This window comes from Colletotrichum tamarilloi, assembly GCF_030869305.1.
Source record: "Colletotrichum tamarilloi strain Tom-12 chromosome Unknown Scaffold_3.1, whole genome shotgun sequence".
Lineage (NCBI taxonomy): Eukaryota > Fungi > Ascomycota > Sordariomycetes > Glomerellales > Glomerellaceae > Colletotrichum > Colletotrichum tamarilloi.
In genome coordinates, this window is record NW_026849386.1 from 342,753 (window position 1) to 362,069 (window position 19,317).

Here is a 19,317-nt window from a genome sequence, read left to right on the forward strand (position 1 = left end):
ATATTAGTCTTTGCGACTCATATCCCGCTCTAGACTCAACTAGATGGCCTCTTTGTACTTCGGAAAGCCATAACCTCTGCCACCTGCCTGCAATTTACGTACCATCTGCCATCCTCAAGGTGAATGATCTCTTATCCCATCTCCCCAGCAACTCCCACAACTTCTCCCCGATCACCTGACCGTACGACTGAAAATCAACACAGTAAGCCTGAAAGGGGTCATATTTGGGAAAGGAAGGAGCCCACTCGAGTTTCCTTTCCTGGGCTGTGCAGTCTTTGGTCTTGGTATTTTCACCTTGCAGTTCCTTTCTGGGCCACTTCCACTCACACTTCCACTTCCACTTGGATCAACTACACCTTTTGGTCACAAGCTACCTCTGTCACCCTCAACTTTACACAACCTTTCAGTCCTCAATTTTCTTCTATGAGAACACCTAGTACCACTCCCTTCTCGACTACTTCACCCCCCAACCTCTTTCTTCTTCTGCCCGACACACAGTCGAAGACAAAAGCAACTTGGACTTTGCTTCACTAGCATTGTCCCAATTGCCACTCCTCCCTACAACCCCTAAGTTATTGGTAATTGGTTTTCTTGCCCTTCAGTACTATCATTCCTCTGCTCTCGCCTTTTACGATCATTAGAGCCAACAAAGGCATACACTACTACTCAAGTATATCCTTCCTTCGGTAGCCAGAGACCGGTACCAAGCACGACAAGATGACCCTTCGCCGGCTTCCCCGTACCTACAAGATGGAGCTCACCGTTCCCGCCGACGGCAAACTTCATGAAGTCGTCGGCCGGACTTTGGAGGAGCAAACAACGCACCAACTCAAGCTCGTCACAAAGCTCCTGGTCGGCCCCAATGGTTCTTTGCCTGACTTGCCTGCTGATTCACCCCCAAACATTGCATTCTGGGACAATCTTCGACAGAAATTCGTGACTGCTGGGGTCCGTCAGGATGACTCTGGCAACTCGAATTCCAGAGCAGATTCCAGCAAGGTCAAGAACCTCAAGGCGAACCAGACCAACGTTACTCTGGAAACGCTGTTGAAGGTGGTGCCTGTTGGGCACGAGATCATCGCCCACTTGTGGCTCATCGACACTGCAGCCGTTGGTAAGTTGGCATCAGCTTCGATGGGCTGCTACGAAGCCGTTGCGATTCATGTGGTAAGTCACCATTCCAAAAGTTTATGTTAAACTGAAGCTAACACTGTCATAGTCCAAATTCGACCTCCCTGCGGGCGAGTATCGGGACTGCGACTGGCTTCCGGAGCAATTGGCTCGCATGGATGATGACTGGCGCGCCAACATTGACATCCGTGGCATCGGCCGTAATCTCTTCGTTCGCGGCAGAGCCCTCGATACTAACCCGTATGCTAAGTATCACATCAAGGATGCTCCCGCCTTTTGGTCTAGCCCCCAGAACCGCGATCACTTGCGAGCTATTTCGGAAACACTCTGTGAGGACAATTCCAGCCTCATCGAGGACTTTGCTCGCTTTCACCGCGATGAGCAAAAGCTCACTGAGATTGAGACTGCTTGGAGGCGTGGTCATGAGAAGATGGGCTTGGCTCCTATCGCCGAGGATGCGGACAAGCGCGGCAACATCTACTTGGCTGAGATGAGCTACAACATTCCCATGCGTAAGTCCTCCGAAGAATTGACATGGTATACACATAGCTAACAAAACAATAGTACGGTCTCTGTCCCAGTACGGAGGAGCACTCACCTCTCTGCAGCTGCATGAAGTCCCCATGATGGACCTCCGCATTCTTGAGCTGATCCTTTCGGCTTGCCCTGCGCTCGAGATTCTGGGAATCGACAAGTGCGAGCTTCTTCATGTCGCGGACATCAATCCAATCCTCGACATCGCCTTCCGACGCGCCAAGAAGACTGGTAAGAAGCTGAGAAAGCTTCAGTTCTACCCTCGTTCTTACACCGAGCCGGCCCACAACCGCACTGGCACCCACGTTCTCTCATGGAACCCATTGAAGACCAACGTCGAGACAAGCCTCCTCATTACAGTCTTCTGGGCCATTCTGAAGGCCGTTCCCATGGGCATTGACCTCGTGTCCAAAGGACAGCCTTTCCGCCAGTTCCTCGATCTCGTGCCGATGAGGCCCGGTCAAGTCGCGGTATTCCTTCACCACGTGTTCAAGTGGCTCGAGGCCGTGGAGACTCCTGGCGCCTATGACTGGCTCACCGAGACGCAGAGTCCCGAGGGTCAATTCCGCAACCCTGGCCTTCTTATGCTCGAGGATCAAGTTCTCCTCAGTATGCTCCAGGGAACGAAGGGGTGCAAGACGATGCTGAAGCATAAGCGAGCATCTTATTACAACGAGCAGTACGAATGCTGCCAATGTGGTTGCGAGATGCTCGCGATTCTCTTCCGTGAGGAGATGAAGTCTCGCGCAGCCGATCATCGTGTCTGCCGCATCTGCGACCTTCGGGGTGAGCTCAATGGAGAGAGCCACCATCGCCTTCATGACAAGAGAACAATGCTCAACCGATTTCTCTACTCGCCCAACGATATTGAGGACAAGACAGATCTCAGTGACGATGAGATGCAGAGCGTATCGGCCCCTCCTCGACGCAATCCCTTCATCAAAGGAGAGACGATCAATGGAACTCATCGTGAAGAGGCCGTTCTCCAGCACCGAAGCCTGCCCAAGGTTCAAGTTCTTATCGGCGAACGCAGAAACTTTGATATTCTCAATGCTGCGGGACAGGCTGCGATGTACGATGCCGAGGAGGCGGGCTGGTGGAAGGCTGGGATCTTCAATGATCACCCAACCATGACCAAACAGACTCCGTATACGGAGATGAGAGTCGCCAACCAGGGCATGCTTCGCAAGCAGTCCTGGGAATACGTCATGTGGAAGAACTACTACAGGGATTCCGGCTTGGCCGAGCAGCAGGCGGCGGCAATGACAGCTGGCCACGAACCTCCCAAGCCAGCCGGCTTTTGGTGAGAGAGAGCCCTCGAGAGCTCGACACGACAATCCTTGAGGCACCCGTAGAGTCGAGGTAGCCCTTGGATGCATACATCAACAGCATTACTATCAGATATCACATTATTGGCAGAGCTGGCACGATCAGCCTCAGCCCATCAAGAGCAACAGATGACGTTCCGACAAACCTCTTCTATCCGAAACCCTTCGACCTCTCCTCCCACTCCGGAACATGACGAGACGATATTGGATTTGGAAAGTGGAAGATACTGCACTGTGCAAGATGGATTGGAAAGAAACAAGCTTTTACGTTTCCTCGTCATACACTATTAGACGGCATTGAGCGCTGCCCATTGAAAACACAACAAGATGGACAGAGAAGAAGCTGGCGGTTTCGCATTGCTTTACGATACTGCATCAGACGGCGATGGCCGCTGTCTGTCGCAAAGTCAGGCCCATACACCTCCAGGGTAGAGGTAAAAGAACAGACGACCCTCTCCATACGCACGATTATGGCAAATGAGAGAAAGGGATAATTGTATGATAATTGGCTGGCTTGATTCTTCTCATTTGGCTCGATTGGTTTTGCTCTTTCAGATTTCCCTCATTCGGCATTGCAGCCAGATCCCATAATAAGATTCTCAAGGAATAGGCAGGGCTAGCATAATAGTCCATAGAAGCTATAGCCATTCTCACTCTGGTGTCTCTGTGGTATGCTCTGTTGCCTCTCACGTGAATAAAGCACTCGGTTCTCTGTATGATGCCGCACCAGATCTTGTTCTACAATGTGATACATCTCTGAGTCTCTGATGTTGTACAAAATGATTACACGCTGCCCATGCGTCCCAACTCCATCTAACATTACAAGGCCAATGCAAACAACGGCTTTGGCTGGGGAAAAAAAGGGGGTTCAAGATGAGATGGGGAATACCGCTCAGGAAGGAGACTCCCCCGACTGGTTAGATGTAGACTCCTCAGCCTGGGTAGAAGAACCCGCCTCAGACTGATTCTGCGGCCCCTCAGTCGACAACCCAACCACGTTCCTCAACGTGCCAAAACTCAAACAATCGCTGATCCGGCTGGCGCCAGAGAACAACATGACAAGCCTCTCCACACCACACCCCCAGCCACCCGTCGGCGGCAACCCAGCCTCGAGCGCCCGGATATAGCTCTTGTCGAGCGGCGCGTCCCTGAGCGGGTGCGGGTCGTCCGCCTCGAGCGGCGCGGCGTCCTTGCCGGTGCCGAAGAAGCGGTGCTCGGCGAGCTTGCGCGCCTGCGCGGCCGGGTCGTTCTCCTCCTCGTACATGTTGGCCAGCTCGCGGCCGTTGACGAAGAGCTCCGTCCGCGCCGACACGAGCTGCAGCGTCTTGGGGCAGACGAAGCTCTTTGCGAGCGGGGACATGCAGGTCGGGTGGTGCGTGATGAAGAGGGGGCCCTCGAAGGATTTGGGCTCGAGGTAGATGGCCGCCAGGCGGTCGAGGAGCTTGGGCATGGTGGGCGGGACGCCGCCGGGCACCTCGATCTTGCTGAGGGCCAGCACGGCGACGAGCTCCGAGTAGGCGTCTTTACCGGTCAGTTTTGGGAAGCGGAAGCCGAGGGCCTCCTCGAGGGCCGGGATGAACTCGAGCTGGCGGAAGGGGCGGGCAAACTTGGAGAGGTCGACGGGCTGGAGGGAGGTAAGTTTGGTATCGATGAGCTCCTGGCAATGTGTGGCCAGGCCGGAGAGAAGCTCCTCGGTGCGGTCGATGAGCTCGGGGAGGTTGGTGTAGGCGCTGTAGAACTCGCACATTGTGAACTCTGGGTTGTGCGTGCCGTCGATGCCTTCGTTGCGGAAGGCCGGGCCGATCTCAAAGACCTTGTGGACGCCGCCGACGACGAGGCGTTTGAGCCAGAGCTCCGGGGCGATGCGCAGGGAAAGCTCCTTGGAAGGGAACTCTGTGGCCTGGGTGGTGAAGGAGCGGGCGACGGCGCCGCCAGCGTTCTCGGCGAGGATGGGCGTCTGGAACTCGAGGAAGGATTTGTCGTGAAAGTAATCGCGCATGTACTTTGTGATGTGGGAGCGCATGCGCAAGACGTCGGCGACTTCGGGGTTGACCATCATGTCGACATGACGCTTCGCGGCCTTGGTCGCTGGGTCCGTCAGGGTCTGGGGGATCTGCTCCATCGCGGGGGACAGCAGCTCCGGAAGCACAACGGCTTGAAGCGTGAGCTCGCCGGTGCTTGTGCGCGTGGGCCGGCCGGTGATGGCTGAGGGGGTTGTAGTCTTAGCATCATGTCACCCAACTCAAAGAGAGCAGCCAGGAGCAGCAGCAGCAGCAGCAGTAAATGATGGGCTTACAGATGTGGTCGCCCTTCTCGATCAGCCGGGCAAAGAGCTTAAAGGTATCAATGTTCATGTCAGGCGAGTGGGCGCCGAGATTACGATAATTGATCATGCCCTGGATCTTCTCGAACTCATTGACAATAGTGACGAAGACGAGCTTGTTCCCGTGGAGACGAACGGATTGGACGCGGCCTGTGGCCTGTCAGCGAAGGGCCGATGGTGGTTAGGGACGCCGCCGGCCACAAGCTGCTGCGGCGACTGCTGCTGCTCTTGTGGAACGACGACTTGTATTTCATTCTGCGTACCATACAGGGTGACGACCTCGGCGTTGCCAGGGTCACTCAGCTCCTTCTTCTCCCAAACCTTCCTAAAGGCCGGGACCGACATGGGCTTCTTGCGATGGACCAGTCGCGGATGCGTCTCCTTAATCACGCCCTTTTCGCGCACTTCCTCCAGCGCCTGGAGGCGCATCTTTTTGAACTCTGATATCCTAACCGCTTCACTCTGTGCTGGCGTGTCCTGCTGACCCTGCTGCTCCGTCCCCTTTGCTACCCTATCCTTCTTCTGCCTCTTCCCTCCGGGCCCATCCTGGACGCTGGCGCCACTTGGTCGACCGACGTGGAAGGACTGGGCTAGTCTGGCAACTTGTGGTGTGCGTGTTGCCGGCCGCAAAAGCCGTAGACTCTGAATTAAAGTCATCGCGTCTGATTACTTCCTGTTAGCTTCGTGGTTCTTACAAGACCAATGGACTGCTAATAAGGTTGGAAACAGTGAAGGATGTCAGATAATAGGCGGTTTAAATCAACCACAACAAAAGAGCTGTGTAAGTCGCAGCGGTTCTGAATTGCTTGCAATCATCATATTAAAGGTAGGATAGAGGGAGAGAAAATGGAAGAGCGGAGCTCAAGACTTACCACCATAGTCGCCCAAGAAGATTCTGGCTCTTCTTGGTGTGGCCAAAAGATAGTTTTAGGATCACCTTTGGTACAGAAATTTTGCGACAGCGCGTTTTTATCGTGGCCAGAAACGGGTCTTTGACGTTATCGATAAAGCCGTACGGAATAAGCCGGCCCGGGAAGAGGGTTCCCAACCCAGCAGCGGCGATTGGACAAGGGAGCTTCAAAGCGGGGGCCGACTCTTGCGTACCTCACGCAGCAGACAGGACAAGCTGAATTGCCCCAGGCGCGCATCTGGGTAGGTAGCTGACGGACGATAAGATAAGGCAAAGGAGCTTCGTAAAATCTCGACTCTGCGACGTCAAGCAACCAAAGCTGTCCGCAAGTCAATAATCGCTTCAGTCGCATCCCACGAACCTCGCTACTGATTCATCATCACTTCGCTCTTCCCAATTTATTAGAAACTCCAGAACCACAAACCGCAAATATGTCTTTCTTCGGAATGGGCCGCCCCAAGCTGTCTTCGGACGAGAAGATCGCCATGGCTGAGCAGGAGATGCGTCTGCTGGCTGATATGCACAACCGGTACGTCGCCATCGACAACACCCTTTCCTAGGGAACTCCCTCTCGAAGCATTCAAGCCTTTTAAAACCTCGAAGCGAAGCGGATGCATAGAGGATAAAACGTGGGAGGAAGAAGGATCTCGTCGAAACAACTGTGGCTAACATGCGCGTCATAGCCTGACCAAGATCTGCCAAACCAAGTGCCTCCCCGACTACCGCGAGGGCGACCTCAACAAGGGCGAGTCCGTCTGCCTCGACCGCTGCGCCGCAAAGTTCTTTGAGGCGCACATGAAGGCCTCCGAGGTGATGCAGAACGAGAGCCAGAAGAGAGGCGGCGGCGGTATGGGTGGTGGCATGTTCTAAGTTTCTGTCAAAACGAAATGGAGTGTACACGAATGAGCGCCAGTCATGATGGGTCCTGCGACTGAAGAATCACGATAGAGGAGAGACAGAGAGAAAGAGCATCGACAGAGCAAGGGCGGCCTCGCGGAGGCTGCCTTTTTGCTCTTTGTAGCATATGCCATGACGCAACAACATCTCAGGATGAGATGGGGACGGGGACGTGGAGTGGGAACATCGCGTCACAAGCTTGGGCAAAGCTTGGGAAGACGTGACCTATTCGGATGTACTTTTGAAGCAACACCTCGCAACCGGGGGCTTCGTGTATAATACAAAGGGGGACTGGAAACAAGTCCTGTCAATGAGAAGAACTACCCTCACAACTTTCAGGCTTTATCTATGTACCCTGACAAGTGGATGATAAAATTCCCGGTTCACGTCATCGAGTGATACAGAAGCCATATGATAATGGGCTTTCTGTCCGGGTAGCTATTTAAGAGTTAGCTATCTAGTAAACTCAACACTTATTGCTCACGTCCTGTAGGCGGCATCTCGTTATCTAATCGTTAGTTAGCGTGACGCATGCTCTCCACGGTGAAGTTCTTGGTAGGCAAATTCGATGCAGCTGAGGAATTGGAGGTTATAAGAAGATTGTCATACGGATTAGGGTGTTGTGTACTCATGACCTTCAACTTGAGATCTGAGGCCGCTGCCACAACCATCAGGAAGGCATGTCTCTGATTCATAGTCCACCCAGGATCTTGTCTTTAATGACCAAAAGTCCGCAAAGTAGTAGAGATCTCTGTGTCCATCTGTTTTGAAATACTTCAGTCCGATCCAGACGTCGTTCTGTATGAGATCATTTGAGTACGAATGCAACCCAAGTTGAGTTGACAAACATAGTGTATCAACTTTGGTTCATTGCACTGGACGAAGCTGCGATCTAGCAACAAGGCTCTTGACATGATTCTCAGTTCCGGGACGTCCAGCATGTAATGGTGTTAACTTTTCACAGAGCGACATCTAGTGTAAGATACCATTGCGAAGTTATAAGAACTCGATGGCAAGAGTACCCGCACCTGGCGTCAATACTTTCATATTCTTCAAGTAACTGATGCCTGTACATCAAACTGCGCAAAGGCAAGCTATGCAGATGGCCGACCTATATTTTCATGATAAAAGATATCAGCTCACTCTCAAGTGACCAAACTTCAAAACAGTCTCCCAAATCACGAAGCCTCAAAATCAAGTGCTCTGATAGGCCAGCAACGGCAAATATGGCAAAAGAAGCCAATGCACCAGAGGACAATCAAACAAAAAGACCCGCGGGCCCCGTCCTCCCTTTTAGGCGAATCGCAGTAACATGTCACCAGGTGGTTGGGAACTCGGGAGCCCATTCTTGGAGCCATCTTAGTCAAACCTTCCCTAGCCATAACGGAGCGACAACAAATTCCCTTTTTAGTCAGGGAGCTTTCCAGAAAACGTCCAAAAACGCGTGGCCGTCGTCGTCGTCGTCGTCACCGGCAATTCGGAGCCGAATTACCATCGGGATTCGGTCTTGGCCTTCAAGGTACCCGTAGAAACCTCAACTACTCAACCTCAAGTCGATTCTCAAAAATCTGCCTTGCCTTACTAAAGCATGTGGATTCGCGACGACGGTTTTCTGAGGGAGCTCGGCGCCGAGGAGCCAAGCGTCGGTACATGCTCGGCTCTTAAGGTTCAACCTCCGAGGGCCATACGGCGTAAGGTAAACCCGGTAAGTTTCAGAATATCTTGCGTGAAGTGCTAGAGCGGTTCACTGGTATTATCCGTACGGAGTAGTTTCTGCGCGGACTATCTTTTCGCACGTGGACCGGGAGTGGATTTGGGGAAGGAAAAGAGCCCGCCAGATCTGGGATTGCCCGCCGGTTCCCACGTGATGTCGCGATGGTTCTTCGTGGACGACGGCCCAGGGTTCTGATGACGAGGGGTGGGGAACAGGATGGCCATCCGGACAGCCTCATTTGGAGGAAAATGGACAAGAGCTAGAGCCAAGAGGCAGCCGGCACGAGTCGTTGTCGGTTTGCCTCGAATAAGCCGGGAATATGTAGCTACGTGCTCTGTGTCTGTGGTTCGTCGAGCCCCAATTGATAGACTTCAATTAATCAGCGTTAGACAGATAGAGTAATATCGGTCAACTTGGTCGGCAACGATGACCTCGAGAAAGCTAAACAAATCATCCGAAGAATTTAAGAAAATTGGTGTACTTCGTACAGAGTACCCATAGAGGGCAATCGTGCTCAACCAGGGCCACGTGCTTCGCTGCAGCGAAGCAAGAGCCTTTCTCTGATACCACAGACGCCGCGGTAGCTCAGTCGTGGTTTTGTGCATTCGTACATGACTCTCTGCCACCAGGGTATCACAATGAATTTTAAGCAGTGGGCGATGGATTGCTGTGAAATGCGTGGACGTGTTGAGTTGTCGACCGCCTTTCCATGTTACCCCAGAAACCAGAGGGTGTTGAACATAACAAAATGAAGGACTCCTTTCGTAATGTATACGAAAACCGAAGAAACGGGGCTCTTTCCGGGATGTGTTAAACATAGAATCGAGAAATTGAACGAGACTCCCCCGTCCCGTAAAGGTTGGTCGGAGGAATCCAATAGGCGAGATTGTCAACTGGGCCTTTCTCGCCCCCAAGCCAATCATCAAATTCGTTCGAAAAGTCGGTCAGGTCTAGACTTTTGAAGTCTGGTTGGCACCTTGCAGAAGAAAGACGCAGAAAATAGAATGTCATTATTGGGATGCAAAGTGCTCTCCATGAGGAAGACCGCGGCTGCGTTAACGATGGTGGCCGGGGAAGCAATGCCGGTTGATCTACCGCGAGCACCACCACCAGCTGGCATGGAGGGTGATGTAAATCCTCACTCTGTCGAGTAACTCATACCCGAGAGCTTGGGGCTCTGTTGACTCGTTTAGATCTGCGACAGGGTGAGTTGACGAACAGGCGATGAACGGGCTCCGGCGGGAATGACCAAGCCAAGCATTGGCCGTGCTATGCCGCCCTTGAAAAAGTTGAGCAAACTCAGGGTTTTGAAGGGAAAGGAGGAGAGGGATGCTGTTTCAACAATTCGGACGAAGACGAGAGAGTTGGCAGGCCTGGCAGTATGTGTGTGCTGCGCGGCTCAGCCAGCATGGAGCTTGTTTCGTACGCATTGACGGGAGGACGTCAGCAAAGATAAGAGGTGCATGAGGGGTCGTAAGGCAAGGAAGGGTTGAGCGGACGAGACGTTGACAGAATTCCCGTTCTCAGTTGAGTCTGGAGAAAGTTTGTGCGTATCAGTCTAAGTGTGAGAGAATGTCTTCGCGATGGTGGTTCAGTTTGACTGAGCCTCAAACCGTGGTGTCGCGATGAAGTTGCCGGTGTGGCTTAGCGGCTTTTCTTGTGTGTCAGCCGAACCTGTCGTCACTGCATTATTATCCGTAATACTGCACAAGGCCGATCGTCATCCTCTACCTATGCGAGGGTGCGTAGGTAATCATGGCACATATCTCGGGGCGGCGCTCGCGGACGGGTTCCAGTGGGGTTCTGGGATCGGAGGCCGTGGGTCCAGAGATGAGGGCGTGGGCGTGGGCATGGGCGGCATTGAGGAGGGTGGGAGGGATGTAGCGAGTGCGGGAGTGCAACGGTGGCATGGTGGACGGGTCGTGGAGATGACGGTCTTTGAATTGGGTCGAACTGACGTAGCACGTCTTGAAGACTTGGCGGCGCCGGGAATGGGGGCAGCTGGTACGGAGTACAGGTATGGATAGAAGCGAGCCTATCCGGTCCTTCTTGGAAAGGCCTCGTTCCAATCCAAAGAGACGATTATCCGCATAGAGATTGCATGTCCATGTTGGTATGCGTATCTGTGAATAGAAAGGTAGGTACGGATACCGGTGAACTGTATTGGCATCTGTAGCGAAAGCCAAAGAGACGCGTACTCTGTCTTCGCTTATTTAGTGCTTTGCAGAGAATTATTGCTTTTTGAAACTTCGTAACGGGGAATCTATAGCGGAAGATGCCGTAAGCTTGGATGGTTGGTTCGGGATACCTACGGCCTACGGGCCAGGAATCGGAGTGAGATGAAAGCAAAGCAAAACAAAACAAAACAACGTGATGGAGGCAGCAAAATAGAAAGCCAAATCAGCCATATGCACGATCGACATGTGTGATGTTATTTTGGTCGCAAAGCTGGCATGAGCCGTCAGCCGCTTTCCCTTCAGCCCTTTGACAACGGAACGCCGGGAAATCAGCACCTACCTTGAGCTTAGAAGGTTGAGACTAAAGCAGGTAGGTGCTACCTAAGCAGGAAAGAAGCGCGCCTGGCGTCTGGGATGGTTCGCAGATGAGCCTATCACCCGCCTGAGGAAGTCACGGCGTGGTCCGGCTGGGCAGTCTCGAGGCCGGGAATGATCTAGGACGGTAGGACCAGTGGTGATCAGTCTTGCGTCTTGCGTCAAGGACTAGAAGTAGAACAAGGGGAAGAAGAAAAAAAGGTTGGCAAGAATGTGGCTGTGAGCCAGGCCTCATCTCATATTTTCGATCGGATATCCAACCAACACTGTCTCCATCATGACGACCACAGATCACACACTCCGAATCAATGTCAACAATAGTGCGTGCTACTGCTACTCAGAAGTTTTCCGGGTCCATAATTACTACGCACTCCATACTGCCCTGATAGCAGTTGTAAATGAACGGTAAGGTAGCGGAGTACGGCTATTCCGCACCCACACGAAGGCTATTCCGCACCCATACTAGGCCTACTCAAGCAAATAGTGGGCTGCACGTGACTGCACCGCCGCAGCAGCCACATTTGACCCGGAATTTCTATTATTCCGGCAGTTTCGAGAGGATTGGAAGGCGCACCTTCCACTGCTGCTCCTTCCACTGCCTGCTGCACCTTCCACTTTGCCCTCTTTTACAATGCCGCCTATGCGCGCTTTTCGGAGTTAGAACCACGACTTCAGAAGCCAGTCTTTGCTCAGGGGAAATACTTCTCTAGAGCTCATATTTTGGTGCTCAAAAAGGTACCTATCCTGCTTCAAGAGTAACTAAAAAAGGAGGTATTAGATAGAAAAGACGCGTCAAAACAGGAACAACAGGAAGGCGCGCCCTGGCCTAACGTGTGACTGCTTTTCGGCGGTGCAGTCACGTGCAGTCACGTGCAGCCCACTACTTGCTTAAATAGGCCTAGTATGGGTGCGGGATAGCCTTCATGTGGGTGCGGAATAGCCGTACTCAAGGTAGCGTGGCCGTTGCTGGCTGTCAATAAAGTCGTGCATGTTCAGGGGAGAACGGGGAAGAAGCAGCGGGGTCGCGTGTTTTTCGAGAGCGGGTTGACTTGCAGGTTTGCAGCAAGCGGCCCACCAGAGCAAAGTATCTCACGGTCCTCGCATGTTAGCACGGCCATGAGCAAGAGGCAGCCACCCGGCCCGTCATCCAATGTTGTGTGCAGTGCATCCTCGGCTGTGCACTAACAGAAGTGGACGGTCCACGATACGGTCGATACCCACTCCAAGGGCCGCTGGGCGCACCATCTCCACGAGCAGGTCCTATTCCTGGCGCAGCCCGCTGCAACCTGGAGCCCGGGTTCTCTGCACAGCCCTACTGTCCCTGGAAAGAGCCAGCCTCTCTCCTTGGTCGAGGTGGCATTGGATCGGGGGAGAGCCTGGCACCTACTGAGGTGTGGACGGGTATCCGTAGTGTGAGGTAGTGGACGGAGTACTGCGTACCTAGGTACGGTTACGGTTACTAGCAGAAAAGTCTGGAGAGATTGAATTGAGGGCACTGGCTTTCTGGCTGTGCTATGCCGGCGCTAACGCAATCCAAAGATACGGGGGCCGACACAATGGATAAATCGATAGAAGAAATGCACCGACCTGGGGTCCTGTAGGTACCTATGAAGATTGAGGCCTCTTGCTGTTATCATATTCCTCCTACCTTACTTTATGAATCCTTCACTTGCTCCCGTCGTCCTTGGTCCTCGGTTTGGATCTTCTTCTTCTTCATCTTCTACTCTTGATCGCCAAACGCTTAAAGGCCAATCGCTGAGCGACTTGGAGAAATACTGTCGACCGTTCGACCGTTCGACCGTCAGAAAGCACTAATACGAGAAAAGGAAACGGCCCAGTCCTGCAACCACGCAACATAGTACAAACTCCGTAATACCAAGGAAATCTTCCCAGGCAAACCACTCAATCCGTGTCTGATCGATCCATTATCGGCCAGACCAGACCGCAACGGCGACCCACCATCCACCCGCCTTACTTGCAGCCTGCGTACGCTGCACGCCTCTCAATTCAAGACAACACCTCACGCTCACCTTTCTCGAGTCTCACCTCACCACCTCATCATCACTGCTGCTGAAGGAGCCAGAGTTGAATCCATCCACCCATTCATTCGACCACCCTCAATCCATCAACCAGCAGTTGATCGCCCAGTCGGACGAATCGAATCCCACACAGACTTCTTGGAAAGCCCCCGACCCGGCCCTCCTACGCTAAAGGAAGAACCGTCTTACCTCACCGCGCATCTACGCTACAACGCACGCAGTAATTGGAACAGACACCCGACATCTGACTTTCGAAAAAGAGCCGCCATAGCAATCTTGGCCCCTCATTCTTCCTAGGTTTGGTGGTAGTAACACCACTTATACCAACATCCTTACCCACATCTGCAGACTACTACAACAACAACAATAACCTCCGTCAATCCACGCCTTATAACGTCGCTCTTTTGCCCTATTCACTCATTGTCAAAACTCACTCGAACCATTGACTACGCAGTACGGACACACTCTTGCGCCTTTCCCGAAAAACTTGCCAAGGTTGTCATCGCTTCCCGTCCGCCGTCGTCCACCGCCCACGACCTTCCCTGCTCAGGACCTTCCTCTCTACATACCCCCGTGGTTCCCCCCCTCCCCTTCCCTTCTGGTCCTTTTGGGTCCTTGGTCCTTGGTCCTTGCTCCACTGCTGCTTAGCGTCTCTTGGACTCCACCCCCCCTCCTCCTCCTTCCCAGCGGACCCAGCCAGCCAGCTCACGCTCCAGTGGCTCCTGCACCTGCACCTGCACCTTTCTTTTCACCTGGCACACCCCGGTTCACACAACCACTGCCCCCCCGAAAGCCCCAAGCCCCGAGCCCGTGGTGTTCCGTCCTAGGTACCTTACCTCTCACCTCATCTTAATCGAATAGGTACCTAGGCGCTGGGCTTTCTCTTGCTGCGCACAAGGTACCGTTGCCTGCTGCCTTCGCCCCCCCCCCCCCCCCCCCACCCCCCCACCCCCCCCCCCCCCGCCCCGGGTGGGTTCCCTCCCAGGTACCTTACCTCTCACCTCATCTTAATCGAATAGGTACCTAGGCGCTGGGCTTTCTCTTGCTGCGCACAAGGTACCGTTGCCTGCTGCCTTCCCCCCCCCCCCCCCCTCCCGCCAGGTCCCTACCGACTCCGTACGTTACTACGTATTCTTGCGCCTGTCAAACCCGGAGACAGCGAAGAAGGAGGAGAAGGGGAAAAAAAGACAAGAGCCCTGTCCGTCTTTGAACAGATCAAACTCCTCATCCCGTTTCAGCTTCGCACCAACAACATCTTCGCATTCTCTCCTTCTCCAACAGCTTTGCCCCTTGCTGTCAACCAAAACCCAAAAACCCAAAAAACACCCCTACTACGTACCCGTCAGGTCCTTCAGGGAAATCCAAAACTTAATCCCGTCACTTTCCTCTCCCTTTCTTTTACTTTCCTCCTTTGATCATTCGCGCCTGATTCCCTCTCGAATTTCCCGCCGACGGGGTCCTCCCTCGCTCTCCACTCGCTTTCCACACTACCGTTATCCCTTGACCACACGATTGAGACGAGACCACATTGAATCTCTTACTCCGGTTCCTCCAAAAAGAAGGACTTTCATTCGATCCGACTGTCCCTCTTACCGCCGCTGACGCCCGCCTTTGTGTGCCATCTTGCACACCATCGCCCAACCCGACACACGACGTCCAGTACCTTCCGGCACGCAAACACGCACGCACCCAGCCTCCCTTCTCATCCGACGCTTTCCCACCACTACCACTTTTAAGCATCATCTCATCTCGACTCCTTCCGGGGAGTCGCCAATACCGTCGATCTGGCTACAAGGCTAGACTCCCGCCGTTCTTTGCTCGGCGGTGACCCGAACTTTGCCGGCTTCGACCAAGAACTCGCCGCCCGCCAGTACGCTCAACAGTATCAGCAACAATACCAGCAGCAATACAACCCCCCGCAAACTTCAAACAACCAAGGCTACGCTTTTCGCGAAGGTCTCGCTCCATCCACAATGAACGGATCGCGCCCAAGCAGTGGTGCCAGTGGTCCCCTCGGCTTCGGCTTCATGGGTGCCAAATGGCCCAGAATCTTTTTCCTCATCACCCTCGTCCAGGCTCTGCTTTGCCTGGGCTTTGAGTGGTAAGCCGACAACCCTCCGTCGCATTAGGACTCGATTGGTGCTAACAGCGACGCAGTTATGTCTTCTGGAAATTCCAGACTGGTTTGACCGACCAGGACCCTCACCAAAATACAGATACTACGGATGCCACCGACTCGCCGAGAAGGACGATCCCGACGTTCCTGACGCTCTTCATCTTTGGATTCTTGTACGAATTGGTTATCGTCTGGGATGCGCTACGGGCAAAGAACACCATTCAGGTTATCGGAGTGTGCATCGCCAATCTCGCTTTACTCGTCTACACTGCCATCCAGGTCGAACAGATTGAGGAGGCTGTGCAACAGCTGAAGGACAACAATGCCCTGAGGGACCCGACCGACGACATGTGGGCCGACGTCAAGCCTTACCTGGTTGCAAGCCCCTGCGTCTTGGCTTTTGGAACCATCACCATGGCCTTGACCGCCTGGAAGCTTTACCAAGTTTTTGCTTGGGACATTCTGAAGACTATAGGAGCCGACTACAGAATGAAGAAGCGTTTCCTCCACTACCAGGTACGTCACCAGAATCACTTACCTTAGCTCCAACATGGCTAACATGACGACATCTAGATTTATATCGCACTCCTGAAGTTCGATTTCTTTTTCTTCCTCGGTTTCACGGTTCAGTTCTTGGTTATTGTTAACGCCCGCACCGACGCCGAATTTGGATTGACCATTGCTGCGATTCCGATTACCATCGCCATTTTGCTTTTGGCTGCATGGTTTACCAGAATCGAGAATAAGGTTGGCATGGCCACTGTTCTCGTCCTCTACTTTGGCGGCTTGAGCTACTTCATCTTCAAGCTCGTCCGTATCTACCAACCACACACAGCCGAGCAGTACATGCCAGTGCGCAAGTCACTCACTGCCTTCACCGTCATCACCATTCTCCTCATTATTTGCACCATTGCCAACTGCGTGGTCTGCATGCGCAACTTCGGAGCCGGCTTGAAGACCCACCTGCGGAAGCCGTCACGCGATCTCGAGAAGAGCCAGGACCTCAACTCGATCAACCTCCAGGATGTCAAGCCGCAAATTGCGAGCAGAATGACGATTGATTAAAGAAGGGGTGGAGCTGGCTTGACCCGACGAGGCAATGCACGATCAAAGAGATACCGCTCGATTGTACAAAGAAATGACTTAACGAAACAACGCCACCTTTCTTATCCCAACAAAAAACCCCTCTACGGGATCGTAGGCGGACGGAACGGTGGACACGCGGGGCCGGGCGCGTGTTGGACTGATTGAGATTCCCCAACATCGGCTGTTACTTTTTTCTTGACTTTTTTCTTGACTTTCTTGTGTGATACACACTGTATGGCGTTGACGATGCTTGATCTCTCCACCTAGCGAGGATGAAGAAGACTGGCCCTACATGGCGGAGTTATGGATCTGTTTCTACGTAAAGAGTCGCACTGGCGGCGAGATCCCGTCTGGGATATCACGATGGTTCCGGGAGCAGCCGGAAAGGCTTTGACTTCCTATACGTATCTACGTCGCCTTGGGGCCCGAGATGCAATAAAATACCTTTCCTTAGTGTTGTAACTTAGCGTTAGCATGAGGTAATTCAAATACCATGATGAAAGCCATTGTTCCACCCAAGAAGGATTGCTCGATTTCCGCTGTCCGTAAGGGCTACGTGCTCTGGATGGGGACTTGCCATGAGATGTTCGCTGCCATCCCAGATGACCCGGTATTCGTCGAGTTGTGCGAACCAAAATCAATATCACCAGAACTGATCACATGTTGACATGCGTTTGCATTTACGCTCGCTCTATCCTACTTGCTCAAAAAAGTAGCCCGAATCGCTGTACCAAACAAGATTGCATCCGAAACCTAACGCCACCCAAAATAAAAGAATGAAGTGACCTGCCCCGCCGTGATTGAGGGAAGCTGTACCCGTCGAAACGTCAACCCACAACGCCTGTCGTCCTGGTACCAGACCTACTCATCTCGCCTAACAAGCAAGTGGCAATGTAGGCCATTGCGTCTTGCACGTCTTCCGCCATGGAAAGACCAGTGCGTTGATGAGATGTTTGTAATGTTCACATCTATCCTCCAACTCGAAGCCCAATTCGTCCTACAACTTAATCTCCCGAGCATCTTTGATGTGGCCCTCGTTGGGGCAGTATGGACACTTGAAGCGGGAGCCCTTAGTCAGGCGCTGAAGTGACTCTTTGCAGATGACGTGGCCGCAGGGCAGCATCATTGGCGGGTTCTGCTCTGTTGTTTGCTCTTTGCTCACGGGGCATACGAAAATGGGGTGGTAGATCATGCTGCGAGGTAGCGGCGTTTCGAATGCGAGTTCGCTTTCCGTCGTCCATTCAGTTCGCTTGGCTTTTACGTATGTTGTGTACTTTATGAGCTGGGGCAGGGCGATGGCGCCGGCGGTGGCAGCGACGTAGAGTGGCGATTCGGCGGAGAGGCCAAGAAGAGAACAGAACTCGCGCGTGAAGGATAGGGCAACGTCGTCAAAAGCGGCAGATGTCTCGAAGATGTTGGCGTATGGCGACTGGCCGATGTTGGATGCGTAGACCATGGCGCAAGACAGCTGCTGGATCTCCTTGATATGGCGAGCCTGGAAACGGCCAAAGTGTATTTGTGCATAGGCAAGGGCACCTATCCGGCCGTTGTGCTCGTCATCCGGAAGTCCGTTGACTTCGGGACCCTTGAAGAGCCAGACGAACTGAAGCTTGCTGAGTTCGAACTCAAGGTTGGAACCGCGGGCTTCGAGCTCATCGCTATTGAGACGCGCCCAATTTATAGCTGGAACGAGGTTCCGGTTCTTGAGCTCGTTGAGGATCTTGTACATGCTCGCAAACTTATCCTGCAGCTCCTGAGACTGAAGAGAGTGTATGTCCGCATCGAGAGCTGGATTGTTGGCGGAAAGTGGCGGAGGCCGCTCGTGGGCTTCGCGGAGGAAAGTCGACGCCACGCTGAATTGGCCCTCGCGGAGCATGTGCATCGCTACGGCGCGGTTGATTAAGGAGGGATACGCAGCCATAGCATCGTAATCTGTTGAGAGCGGTCGGAGGGGGAATGACTATAGAAACGGGCGTAAGTCGAGGCTCGTTTTGTAACGAGAGATAGTTCCTTGGACGCATACCTTATCAAGGGCCTTGCCATACGTCTTCTGGGCTTTTGAGACCTCTTTCAAGTCGTTGTTGATTGCATCAAACCCCGCAGTAACGGGGTTCTGTAGCTTGGCCATCGTCAAGCCTGCCCGGTGCGGATCTGGGGTGCGGTATCACTGTAAGCACACGACCTGTGGCGGCAGCATGGAGCGGGGCAAGTGACATACCATTGGCGACTTGCTCCCTCGCCTGAATGAGGAGTTCGAGAAGCTTGTCGGTATCTTTGACGGCTGAGTTAAGTGTCGCTCTGCGGAAGCGCGAGAGCTCCGCCTGAAGGGTGACCATGGGGTTTTGTTCTGCCATGGTGGTGGCTGGATGCGGGAGGAGAGGAGGGTATATCCGTATGTCGTGATAAGTGAGCGAATGTATGGTATGTTTGCTTGCGTGTAGCTCGAGATTCGGGAGATTATGACGGGAAGATCATGGCTACAGGCTCCCCACAAAAGCTCGGCTTGGTGGTGGGAGGACTGCTTTTACTGTTTGTCGGGAGGGGGTTCACGGCGCAGGTTTGGTGGTCCGATGGTCCTGCTTTGGAGGTTGAAGGGTGAGGTTGAGGTAGGCACAGACCGACTTGGCCGTCACCGATAATGGAAGCTAAGGTTCCTCGGCTGGCGGGTTCACTGATAAAGCGTCAGG

General features: G+C 53.3%; 6 protein-coding genes across 6 annotated transcripts; 3 read left to right on the plus strand and 3 right to left on the minus strand.

Moving 5' to 3' along the window:
• Positions 1 to 717: 717 nt before the first annotated feature.
• CTAM01_01293 (uncharacterized protein) lies at positions 718 to 2,972 on the plus strand (the record flags this gene model as incomplete). Its single annotated transcript, XM_060517335.1, has 3 exons — positions 718 to 1,167; positions 1,220 to 1,643; positions 1,696 to 2,972. The coding sequence occupies 3 exons, from the start codon at positions 718 to 720 to the stop codon at positions 2,970 to 2,972; spliced, it is 2,151 nt and encodes a 716-aa protein (XP_060387796.1).
• Positions 2,973 to 3,885: 913 nt separating this feature from the next.
• On the minus strand, positions 3,886 to 6,305 carry CTAM01_01294 (lysyl-tRNA synthetase; the record flags this gene model as incomplete). Its single annotated transcript, XM_060517336.1, has 4 exons — positions 3,886 to 5,198; positions 5,290 to 5,466; positions 5,580 to 5,958; positions 6,189 to 6,305. Coding segments are annotated over 4 exons (1,986 nt in total), but the record flags the coding sequence as incomplete, so codon positions are not given.
• Positions 6,306 to 6,558: 253 nt separating this feature from the next.
• On the plus strand, positions 6,559 to 7,096 carry CTAM01_01295 (Tim10/DDP family zinc finger; the record flags this gene model as incomplete). The annotated part of the gene is made up of 2 exons (XM_060517337.1): positions 6,559 to 6,755; positions 6,910 to 7,096. Coding segments are annotated over 2 exons (384 nt in total), but the record flags the coding sequence as incomplete, so codon positions are not given.
• A 3,468-nt stretch (positions 7,097 to 10,564) lies between these two features.
• CTAM01_01296 (uncharacterized protein) lies at positions 10,565 to 11,005 on the minus strand (the record flags this gene model as incomplete). The annotated part of the gene is made up of 2 exons (XM_060517338.1): positions 10,565 to 10,885; positions 10,961 to 11,005. Coding segments are annotated over 2 exons (366 nt in total), but the record flags the coding sequence as incomplete, so codon positions are not given.
• A 4,225-nt stretch (positions 11,006 to 15,230) lies between these two features.
• Positions 15,231 to 16,609, plus strand: CTAM01_01297 (uncharacterized protein; the record flags this gene model as incomplete). The annotated part of the gene is made up of 3 exons (XM_060517339.1): positions 15,231 to 15,529; positions 15,586 to 16,060; positions 16,118 to 16,609. Coding segments are annotated over 3 exons (1,266 nt in total), but the record flags the coding sequence as incomplete, so codon positions are not given.
• Positions 16,610 to 17,627: 1,018 nt separating this feature from the next.
• CTAM01_01298 (uncharacterized protein) lies at positions 17,628 to 18,984 on the minus strand (the record flags this gene model as incomplete). Its single annotated transcript, XM_060517340.1, has 3 exons — positions 17,628 to 18,590; positions 18,654 to 18,781; positions 18,849 to 18,984. 3 exons carry the CDS (start codon positions 18,982 to 18,984, stop codon positions 17,628 to 17,630), a joined length of 1,227 nt encoding a protein of 408 aa, XP_060387801.1.
• Positions 18,985 to 19,317: the final 333 nt, after the last annotated feature.